The sequence below is a fragment of the Durio zibethinus genome, chromosome 18 (genome assembly GCF_047325235.1).
Source record: "Durio zibethinus cultivar Kanyao isolate XHJ-2024 chromosome 18, ASM4732523v1, whole genome shotgun sequence".
Classification (NCBI taxonomy): Eukaryota; Viridiplantae; Streptophyta; class Magnoliopsida; order Malvales; family Malvaceae; genus Durio; species Durio zibethinus.
In genome coordinates this window covers 22,792,819-22,805,015 of record NC_143179.1, presented here as the reverse complement: position 1 = coordinate 22,805,015, position 12,197 = coordinate 22,792,819, and the positions used below count along the sequence as shown (strand labels likewise).

Here is a 12,197-nt window from a genome sequence, read left to right as displayed (position 1 = left end):
AGGCCTGAACCTTCCCCTTGGTCATTTCCACAACAAATATTCTAGATTACATGGTGATCGATAGATCATTCAAGTTTGGTCTGAAAAATACCATTTTCAGAGGTTTATTTACTAATTGCTTCCTAACTCTTAAGCCGAATTTCTTTCCTTGAAAAATTTTGAGATTCTTAGTATAGTAGAGATCAACATGCTGCAGTGGACAAAGAGATTGAATGGATTACTGATGAAAAAACCCAAGAAATCACTAATTTCATCTATGCAGAAAACACTTTGATTGGTTACATGATTGACCATCAATCAATATACATTCTCCATTGTCAACGAGTTAATGTCACCACCAACTCATCCTGGCCTCCCCCTATACTCACCTCTCTCCCACAGTCTACCCCCTTGCTGTCATGTATTACATCAGAAGAAGAAAAAGAAAAAAAAAAAAAACAAATAAAATTTTCATGATTTTCAGATGAATATGAGACCATCTTTGGACAGTTTGATTTCATTATCTCGCTCTTTCGAGGGACCTACCAAGAAAAATAAGGTACGAAATTATATATTTATGTTGGCTCAAATTTTGCTTTGGTATTAAGCCATCACAATTCACAAATATTGCAACCTGATCTGCTGCATGCATGAATTGCTTTTGCTTGCTTTCTGTAGATTCTGTTTGCAAAACAATGTTACATTCACAACTCATAATTATAATTGTTTCCATATAAATTTTATCATACCCTACATTATTACTTAGAAATTAGGAACTTTTTTTTTTTATCATTTTTAGTATGAATATAAAAGGAGGAAAAGGGAAAATCTAAAAATCTAAAACAATGTGCTTTTTCATCATTATTGCATAGAAAAAATAAATAAAGAAAGCCAATTCAAGGCCTCATGTCATCTTCAGACCCACCTAAAATCTCAACAATACTAAAATATTTAAAAAAATTTATTTACTAAAATTTGAATATCAGACAAATTTCAACATACATCCACATAATAAGAATCATTGTAATTTCAGCTGAATTTTTGGCATAATCCATTGCCTTATTAATTGGTATTAATTTTGGTAAGAGTTATAAATTAATAGTAGCTTATCTTATATATGGATTTGATACACATTTACCAACCAATAAGTAATGCATGGTAGCAATAATTATTGAAATCATCAATTCAAAAAATACCATATATTGAATCATATATATCACTCTATTATATTTATCGTATTCTTTTTTTTTTATCAGGTGATTCACAACTTTGTTCATTAAATAATAATATATACATCAATCATTAAATGTTCAAAATTATTTCTATATAAATTTAAACAAATTATCAAATAAAACAATGAAAATTATGAATAAAAGAGTTAATTTATTGAAAATAAGATATAGATCAATGATTTGGATATTTTTATTATGTAAAATATTAAAATTTTATATAAAATTACATATTATAATTCATTTTGATTCGAAAATATAAAATATATATTTTTTAATCTCTTTCCCCAAGTATGAAAAAAAAAAATCCCACTTGTAGAGTCAGCTTTGTCACCTTCTTCTTCAATGGTCACCTGTTTTCTCATTGGTATAAGCTGTGCTCAAACAGGGTTTTTTTTTTTTTTGTTTCGTTTCGTTTCCTTTAAAGGACTGGGCAAACCAGCCGTTGCTTTGGGACGGCATAGAGTCGACTTGCCCGAGGTGCGGTGAGTCCAAACACGTCACTCATGTCAAGCTCGCTTGGCTTCATCCCATCAGGCAACTCCCATGTAAAACAGTGAAGCAAATGGGCCACAGCCAAATCAAGTGCATATAACCCGAGTTGCATACCCGGACACGATCTCCGACCCGACCCGAATGGGATGAACTCGAAGTTGCTTCCTTTGAAGTCCGGGACACCTTCTTTCAAGAATCTAGATGGCTTGAAACTGTCAGGATCTTCCCATGAATTCTTATCTCTGCAAATGGCCCAGGCGTTGATCACCACGCGTGACTTGGCGGGAATTTGATAGCCAGCCACCACAGCGTCCTCCGCAGTTTCGTGGAGCAAGAGTGGAATTGGCGGGTGCAGCCTCAGGGTTTCTTTGAGGGTGCACTTTAGGAAGGGTAGTTTATCGAAATCGGATTCTTCCACACAGCGGTCGAGGCCCACCACCTCAGCCAGCTCCTGTTGGACTCTCTTCAAATCCTCCGGGTTTCTCATTAGTTCTGTCAAGGCCCACTCAATCGCTGATGCCACCGTCTCTGTGCCACCGAACATCACATCCTGAAAATCATATTATTTTTACAGCATTTACAAAAAGAAATGAAATGAAATGAAACATTGTCATCTTTTGTTGGTAGTCGAATCAATAAAAGTACATGCGAAAAGAAAGGAACATACCATAATAATGGCTTTAATGTTGTCTCTGGTAAGTTTGATTGAATTTTGTAGATCGTCTGATTCATTTACTTTCGTTTCTTCACTGTAAAAAGCAAGTAAATCATCAACCATGTCGGTGTCTCCTTCGTCAGAGCCGCAGTTGTTTTTCTTCCTCTTCTGGATGTGGTCGTCGATGATGGTGTCAATGAACTTGTCTAATGCATATCGAGCGTTCTCGAGCCTGGTGTTGAGTCCTTGAGGATCAACCCAGCCGAGCCAAGGAATGAAATCCGCAATATTGAAAGCACCAAAAAGCTTGGAGAACTCTTGCAAGATCTTTATAAACTCGTCTTGACCTTCTTGAGAAATAGAACCAAAAGCTGCCCTATAAATGATGTTCTTGGTAAGGTTAAAGATCAACTCACCCACATTCACTGTCTTCCCAGTATTGGCTGAAACAGCTTTAACAAGAGACTCCACTTCATCTCTTACCGAATCCCACGACTCAGCTCTTTTCCTGCTGAAAAGCTTCATTACACACAGCTTTCTCATCTGTCTCCAGAAAGGTCCGTAATGAGCAAAAGCCATATCAGCCCTGTCGTATGTCAGATATCTGATGGCGATGGTGGCTGGTCTGTTGGAGAAAATGTTATCCTGAACCTGAAGCACCTGGCGAGCCGTTTCAGGACTAGAAATAGCAACCATATGCAAAAACCCCATCTTGAGGTGAAATATGCCGCCGTATTTGTGAGCAAGCTTGGCAAGTCCACGGTGAGTTAACTGGTCCATCATCATCATGTTTCCGATTATTGGCAACCCTTTGGGCCCAGGAGGAAATGGTTTTCTTCCAAGCCGAGAGATGAGGCGGCCTACAAGGATTAGGAAAGGGATAACGAAAAGAAGGGCCATAGGCAATGGTTCAATGGCTTGTATCGGAGAAATATCCATTGCTTGCATGCAATGTCTTTACAAAACTGCAACCCTTTGAATGTCGCTAGTTTTATGTTAGATATTATGGGGGTTTTATACAGGTTTTTCGCCTAGTCCCTGTAGGAAAAAACATTAAAATGCACAATTGAATATCATAGAATAGTGTGCGAAAATTCTTTTTTTTTTTTTCACTATTTAAAGAAAAAAATTTTGAATCTATCTCATTTCGACTTAGTTTAGGGTTGCTGTTAAAAGTAGCTTTTGAACTTAAAAACCACTCTTGACCAATCTTAATGTGAAATAACAAAAAAGATACAGCTTTTATATCAACAATTTAAATTTTTAGTCACACTTTTAAACAAAATTTTTTAATTGTAATAGTAATACTAAATTAATATGTATACTGCTACTTTATGTAAAAATTAATATGTATATTGCTACTTTATGTAGTGTTAATTTTTTAATAAGCCTTTTGGCAATTAAAATTATTGTATTAATTTTTTTAATTTTTTAGAGTATAAAAAAACCTAGTAGTCTAGTGGTTTAAATTGAATTTACTTTCTAACATTTCTTAAAATCCTAGGTTAATTTTTTCGTAAAAAATGAAAATTAATTCGAATTCAGATAAGAAAAAGAGAAACAGATTCTCTTTGTTACTTGAGTTATCCATCTATTGGTATTTTTACCTTCTTTATTGAACAAAGAAAATCATTGATATGGTTCATCTTTTAATAAACATCTAATTACAAGGTTAACCAAATTCTCCATCACTTGCATTTCTTCTCACAACATGTAATCTATATTTTTTAGCTGTTTGAATACCATTAACCTAATATAAAACTCTATAATATTGGAGGAAAAAAATTATGTGGTTTTTTTTGTTAATTTTGAAAAAATAAATATTCCTAATATATTATGAATAAAAAGATATAATATATTCAAAGGAATAAATTAATTTTAGTGAAATTTTTTACAATGGGGACTGCTTAACTTCTTTGGTGGAAAAGTCCTTCGAAATCAAAATATCTTCAGGCCAATGGAACTTATTTACTTTTTTTTTTTTTTAGTTTTGTTGCATACTAAGCAAATCAATTTAATTTTCATTTAAATCCAACCAAAAAAGGGTTGAATTATCCTTTTCTTTTCTGCTGGATTTATGGTAGAAAAATCTAAACTAATTAAATTCATACAGGGACTTTATCGAATCATTTAATTTCACAATAAGATCAATAACAATGAGCATTAATGCAAAAAGGTTATGCAAAGTTGATGGAATACCATACCATATAATTAAGGTCATGAATTACTAGAAAGTTTTGTCAACAAAATATTATTTGATTCTTTCTGATCGAATTTCTCTCAAAATATATTAATTTATTGAGTGTTAATTTAATTTGATTCTTTCTAAGTTTATAATAAAAATTGTTTGATTATGAATGTGATTTGAGGTTTGCAAATTAATGATTATTAAACGTTAGTCAATAATCCTACCTATTTGGTGATTGCCAAGCCATCTATCATGCCAAAATTCATGCTTAATAATTGAGAGAAATTAAAATCTGAGGCATCAGTTAAAGTGGGGTTATTGAATTTTCATTGAAAGGTGAGATTTGATGCAATATCTTACTTGCATTCCACTTTGCTATCTGCCTTAGACATTCGAACCATCGACGCTTTCATCTCACCATTTTTTATTCCTATGATATTTTTCTTTTCACATAAAAAAAAATTGTCATTAAGATTGATTTTATAATTTACTCAAAATTATTATACTTAAAATCTAAGATAACGGTGAGGGGATTGCGTGTTTTAGCATTACTATAACGTCAGTGTTTTTCATTTGTCATGGTGTTTTTATTATTAGATTTTTTTTTTTTTTATGTTTAAGAATAAGTTAATTTGAAGGCCACTTTCAAAGGGCGATAAGAACGATTTTAGAGATCTCAAAGCAGGCAAGCAGCATCATTATCTGATTAGAAAAGTTTTCAATTTTCATTTACCTGACGTAATCCTGTAAAATTTGCGTTCAAACGGACACCACCTTTGGCACTTGAATAAAATATAATTTTGATAATTTAAAATATAATATTAAAAAAATATTATATTTATATATCAATACGAATTATGATGTATAATTTTTATATAAAATATAATATAAATTTTAATATTTTATACTATATAAATATATAAATTATCAAATCTTATAAAATATTGTTACTTTATTTCGTAAGCTTGTATTTTGATTAGCATATCGTGTATTCAATTTTTTATAATCTTGCCTAGTAAAAAAATTTTGTACTTTGAGCCTGGTGGATCACTTTCTGTTTCACGAAGAAATTGGAAGAGCCTGCTGTCAGTTGTCAGCAAACTAGGCTTGGAAAAGGGGTGAGTGTAACTTTGGTCCACTTTATAATTAAGTAAAGTAGACATTAATCAAATTTGTTTGCAGTCAAATCCCCAACTACAACCTTTCACTTCAATTGAAAACCTCAATCTTCAGCTCGGACTGCTGCAGCTTTTCTTTCCCTTTTCTCGTAAATTTTGTCCTTGGAAACAAAGGAAAAAAAAAACATGCTTTCTTCTTATTAAGATGAATGAATTCACCAGAATTTCTGAGTTTACTTAGGAATCATGTCTTCGGTTTCGGATTTGGAATCCAAAATTTCACCTGCTTCTTTGTTCCATGATTAAACAACCCAATATATATTAAACATCATTTCTTAAAAATAATTACATGAAATAATTTTATTTTACTTTGATTAATTCAATTAATCATGATCAATTTTCATAATTATGTAAAGTTCAAGCTGCTTAGTGTTTTTATTTAATTGTAGTAATTAAATTATAGTTTTCCAATATTATAGGAATTCAAATGATAATCTTAACGATTTATCCATCCAAAGGTGGTAAGAAAGTACATTTTGGCTCACATAAAATTTTAAGGCAATAAGGTACATTAGTGGGGATTATTACAATTTAAAATGCAACCAACACCTTGTTACCCTATTGTTTTACAATTAATATAAATTACATCTTATTAGATCTGATAATTCATTTATTTGTATTATATTTGTTTATTTACATAAAAAATAAAATTAACATATTAAATTCATATACATATCAACTATGAAATATATATTTTAAATTTTGGTTTTTGATTTTTATCAAATCAATATATAATTTTTATAAAAATTTTAAATTATATTATTTTTGTATCATATTATTATATTATGTTTAAAATTATCAATTTTATACTTGTTTTCTTGGGTACACTTTCTTTTTTTATCAGAATATATGTTTACTTCTATTCAAAATTTAAATGTTGGTTTCTTGTATAAATGAATTGCCATATTAAAGAGGCTTTATTAATCAAATTAGTTTTACTAAAGAGTAAAGAGAACATCAGCTTACGCAAGACCCAGTTTGAGAATCCTAAGCAAAATTACCTATGTATGTTTATACGTATAGCAGACAAACAAGTCAAACATGTTTCTTAAATGTCAATTTGACATGATCTATTAATCATAAATACGACAATTCGATAGTACTGATGATCAAAAGCCGACAGTTCATGAAGTAAAATCTGCTATGCTTTTTATATGGCGAGAGTGAACATCAACAGGTCACTAACATACTTTTGGTCGGTAATTTTTCCTATAAACAAACCCTTTAATTAGCATGGTAAGCAGCTCTGAAAAAGGAATAAAACATATTAAAATTCGATTTCATATATGGTATTGTGAAAAAGCTGGATCTTATTCATCCTTTTTTCTTCAACTACAAGAAAAAAGGGTTAAAAGAGAGTCTGCATGAACTTCTTTATACTCATGTTTCTTGTTTAACATATTATTGTTTTTATGGGTATTTTTATGTTTTTTGTATTGATACGAATTGGGCCATAAGTGCATGAATTGTCAAATTTACCTTAAATCAATGGAAAAAGAAGATCCTGATTAATTTTGCAGTAAGGGAAAGGTGATGGCCAGCTCTTAGTTGTTACTCTTGAATCTTGATTCCTTGAGTCATCACCAGCAGAGAGATTGGTGATGGCTTTTGTTGTCTTTTGGAGAAACCTTTCAGAAATGGGAATTTCAGATAAATAAATGTTGTAGTGATGTGTATGGATGAAAACTGAACCTTCAATAAAATCTTTTAACGAATTTTCAGTGGAGCAGGCCCAGCTTGTTCGTACCTCATCAGATTGTGAATTTGTGATGCTTTTGTCCAAACTAATTGGGTGCTGGAGATTCGTCAAAGTGGTCCAAAGCTTGACCTGACGAATCACATGTGGAAGAATCAAGGGACATGTGCAACTACAGCTTTTGATTCTAATCTTTGGTTCAACAATATCAAACTTGTTGCTGATACGTGAAAAAGACACCAAAGATAGGATGCTTCAGAGTTTCTGTTATTCGCTTAAAAATTTGATAGTATGAAATTAAATCATTATATTCTTCACTGGTATCAGGTTTCCCACTTTAAAAGATTCAAATGTATGGATGATTGGAATTACATATGTATGCATATCTGCTTTTGTCTTCAGGAAGTCCAAGAGTAGGCTGCTTGGTTATGACTGCAGCTGCAAGGTATCTGACAGTTGACACCAGTTACTTTAGAACTTGGTGGGAAATGCCCTGCTATTCTGGATACCCTCTCCAGCCCTTCAAAGGCCAAGGGTTTTTGACTTATTACATATATGATTTAATGCTTTAACAATATGTAATCAGAGGGTATTGGTTCGATACTGTTCTAATTTACTTCATTCCCTATGGTGTCAAGGTTGCTGCTAAAAGAATTGTAGAGGTGAAGTGGGGGCCATGCACCGGACATGCTTGCATCGCAATAGATTATTTGCTTGTGGAAGAGAAATTTGCTTCTACTCTGGTATTAACTATGAAATTCACTAAAAGAAATCATCATTAGCATCATCTTTCATTGGAAAAAGGGATTAAAACTTCAATTTGAATTCATAAATTTTTGTCATTGAGTTATTAAAGAAGACCATCAAGACATTTTATGGTGAAAACATCAAAGACCTGAAGTTCATCTCCAGAATTATCAACATGGACCAGTTTTAAAGAGTGCATAATCTTTTAAAAGATACCCATGTTGCAACCTCAATTGTTTATGGTGGTTCAGTTAGCGAAGAAAAACTGTGATTTCTCTGCATATTTTCCTGTATCATGGCTGCTATCATGTAAGACTAGTTACAAGCTTTCATGTGTAATACCTCAGCCCAAATAATAATTGGGCTAGACTAATTAGTTTATTAAGAGACTAATTAGTAAAAGAAAAAGGATTGAAGTATTAAATGAAAGAAAACTTAGTTATCATGAAACAGAAAGGAAATGAAGTTCTTCTTCTTCATCTTCCTTAGGGTTAGAGAATATGAAAAATCAAGTTGGAGATTCACAATTAGAGGCTACAATCAAGTTAATCCCTTAAAAGTAAGTATATGCCTTCTTTTTATTTAAAAAAAAATATCAAGTTGATTGCTATTATTTGAAGTTGAAGTTTTTAGAGCAAAACCAAGAAAAATCATGAAATCTTTTATTAATCTTGATGATCTATTTGGGTAAATCACTGTGCTTTGTTTATTTCATGTCCTTAAGATTTATTGATGGTTATTGAATGGAGTTTAAAGGCTAAAAGTAGGAGATTTGAGTTATATTTAAAAATTGAAAGAGAAATTCTATTTTTGAATGAGATATTGTGATCTGTAATAATGAATTAAAATAAAATTTTGTATTAATTGATAGATTATTGCTATGATTATTATATATTGTTGGAAAGCATGTTGAATATACTTTCTAATAAAATAAACAAAAGTTGAATTCGAGTTCTTTATGAAGAATTGTCTAATTTCTATTTAAGGATGTGCAGGCTGCCTAGTAGCAGCAGCAATGAGGAATTACGAAATTCTTCTTAATTTTTATACAAGGAATTATGTATTGAGCCACATGTTTAAAAAGGTCATTGATTCTACGTTTCAACGAAATAAAGGGAATTGAATTTGGAGTTTCTTGTGAATAAATATGTAATTTTTATTAAAAGGTATACATGCTGTCTAGTAGCAGCATATGACATGGATTGTAAAAATTTTTATAATTAATCTACAAGGAATTACGATGATGACCATATATGGTTAGAATGCTTATTAAGTTTAATTTCTAACACATTAAAGAGATTTTAATTCTGATTTAGATATATTGAGATATGATTGTTTTAATGAAAAGAGGTCAAGCTATTAGTATTAATTAGTTAAGTTAATCATTGTGTAACTTAGTTGATTTTGGTATAAATGATCTCAAAAAGGGTTGATTAAATTCTGATATGTTGAAATAATCTTGAATAGGCATTAATTATTTTGAGAGAACAATTAAGTAGTGAAATTGAAAAGAGGTAAGTAGAATTTCATACACTTTACTTGTTTTTGAATCTATGTATATATGTGTGTTTCTAAATGAATGAATATTTTATTTTATTATTTTCGATGTATGAAAATAAGATCAAGCATATTATTATTTTGTATTTCTCTATATAAACGATGGATCATCTTTATGAATGAAATGAGAAAATGGTTTATGTTTAAAAATTAATTTTATGATAACTATGTTTTTATATACCTGGGAAGTGGAATCATCGACATCATAACTAATTTTACAGCCCTAACTAATGGGTTATAGTAGTTAACGTAAGGCTCTGGCTAGCGGATTATAATAGTTAACAATGATCATGAGGATGAAATTGTTGATAAAGCAAATGTCACGAGTTATAACAGTGACCGTAACTAGTGATAAACTAATGATAATGATGATTTTAAAGATTGATCTATGATTTGTATACAAAAATGATTTATGATGATTTTTAATGATTGACCCATGATTTGGCTTGATTACGATATTTGAATGATAACATATTTTACAATGATTTATGAATTGACATGTTTTGACATTGATTTATGAGTTTGCAAAATGTTTGTCAGAACGATGATCTTTGAAATATTTTGACATTATTATTTGATGAATGTTTTGAATGATCTATATGATATGTATGAAAAATATGCTTGATCTAGTAAGGTGTGTGAACCTATACTTGCTGAGCTGTGGTTTACTCATTCTCTTTTTACTTTTTTTTTACAGATGAGTAAGTGATAAGTTGCTCAGTTTTGTAAAAAGTTAAAAAATCAAATGGAAAAGATTACTTAGTCATCGAAGATAATGTTGGCCAATGAGATCTTATGAGATGGTTTAGTATTTTATATGATTTATATTTGGATATATAAATATATATCATCAGTTGAATTAAAGATATAGATTTTACTTGGTAGATTATTTATTAAAAAATTTTAGAATGATTAAGAAAAAAAATTTCGTATTACTTTAGAGTTTTCTTTAAGTGAATACAATCGTGTTGCGTCTTGATCTCAAGACGTGAGGATCATTGATTGATCAATGACTCAACATACTAAGATGCTTAATTTGCAAGTCATTGAAGCCAAATGTAGCACCTAGAAATTATCTGATCTTCATTTGAAACTTTTACAGGGTTATTGAGCCAACAATGTTGTTAGATTCTCCACTTGATTCTGAGTTCATGACCGAAGAAATCTTCGGCCCATTGCTTCCAATAATTACAGTGAGAGATTCTCACCCTTTTCGTTTCCTCCTGCAAATGGTCTCTAACATCTGTTTGTTTTAAGTTACCATTCTTGTGAACATTGAAGAAAGCATCGAATTAATCAACTCTAGGCCAAATCCTCTTGTTATTCATGCTTTTTTACTGAGGATGAAACCTTCAAGAAACGAATTTTATCAGAAACATCTTCAGGGACTGTAACATTCAATGGTTCCATGGTTCAAGCATTGCTTTGCTTCTCTTCAAACTTCTCTTGTATATTTGTCAAGCAGATAAATCATGGAAGGAAAGTACTGCTCGTTTAATGTGCAATGTTTGCAGTTTCTATGTGATATGCTACCATCCGGAGGAGTTGGTCAGAGTGGCTTTGGGAGGTACAATGGGAAGTACTCTTTCTATACTTTCAGCCATGAGAAATCCGTCTTACATAGAGGCTTCTACCCAGAATTGGAACCAAGGTATCCTCCATGGAGTGATTTCAAGCTGCTATTCATCAAATTAGCTTACAGGTTCAACTACTTCGGACTAATCCTCCTCTTGTTGATATTGGAAAAGTCTTATTTGGACAAAGCAGTTTCAAAACTCAAACCCCTCATTTGTTTCATCTTTCCTTTAGTAGTGAAGCTTGTGGAGATTGGCTGCCGAAATTTTATAGGGCTGCCCTGCAAATCATAGCAGAAGGGAATATCTATCTTCCCTGTTTATTTTTTTAACATTGCAGGATCTGATGCAAAATGCACTAATCAATACCGTCTCTAGTTTCCTGAAAACATAGAATCTTTATCTCAGCCTACATATATAAAGATTGAAAAGTTGATGAAATGGTGTTTGAAACTATAATTGCTTTTATAAGAAAGTAGATTAGCAGTATTCATAACGTTGCAATCTAAAATATTTTTTTTTTGCCTATGGAGATCGGCTCAATCGATAAAGATAGAGCACTTCATTAAGACAAACTTCTATAATTTATAAATGAATTTTGCAATCATTTGAAACTTTAGCGGTTCACAATTTTACAGTGTATCAAATACCTTTTTTAAAATTTTTTACTCTTATATTTATTTGATCGAATAAAACATTATAAATTTAAACTCTTTTAAATTCGTAACTTTTAAATATCAGCTCTAATATCACATGAAGTAATTCAAATGCACACTTTATCCACACTTAAAATTAAAAAAAGTAAGTGAAGTAATATTATCTTATTTCTTTTCATTGTTTTCAATTATCAATATAAAAATAATAGTTAGTTGGAGTACGCGTCTAGTAGAAGTATAAAT

At 31.0% G+C, this 12,197-nt stretch overlaps 1 protein-coding gene and 1 pseudogene across 1 annotated transcript; one reads left to right on the top strand and one right to left on the bottom strand.

Moving 5' to 3' along the window:
* Nucleotides 1–1,492: 1,492 nt before the first annotated feature.
* LOC111300806 (cytochrome P450 84A1-like) lies at nt 1,493–3,426 on the bottom strand. The gene is made up of 2 exons (XM_022896418.2): nt 2,371–3,426; nt 1,493–2,253 (listed from the first exon to the last, which is right to left on the bottom strand). Exons 1-2 carry the CDS (start codon nt 3,304–3,306, stop codon nt 1,630–1,632), a joined length of 1,560 nt encoding a protein of 519 aa, XP_022752153.1. The 5' UTR covers nt 3,307–3,426; the 3' UTR covers nt 1,493–1,629.
* A 3,720-nt stretch (nt 3,427–7,146) lies between these two features.
* Nucleotides 7,147–11,757, top strand: LOC111300076 (aldehyde dehydrogenase family 3 member F1-like; annotated as a pseudogene).
* The last annotated feature ends 440 nt before the right edge of the window (nt 11,758–12,197 follow it).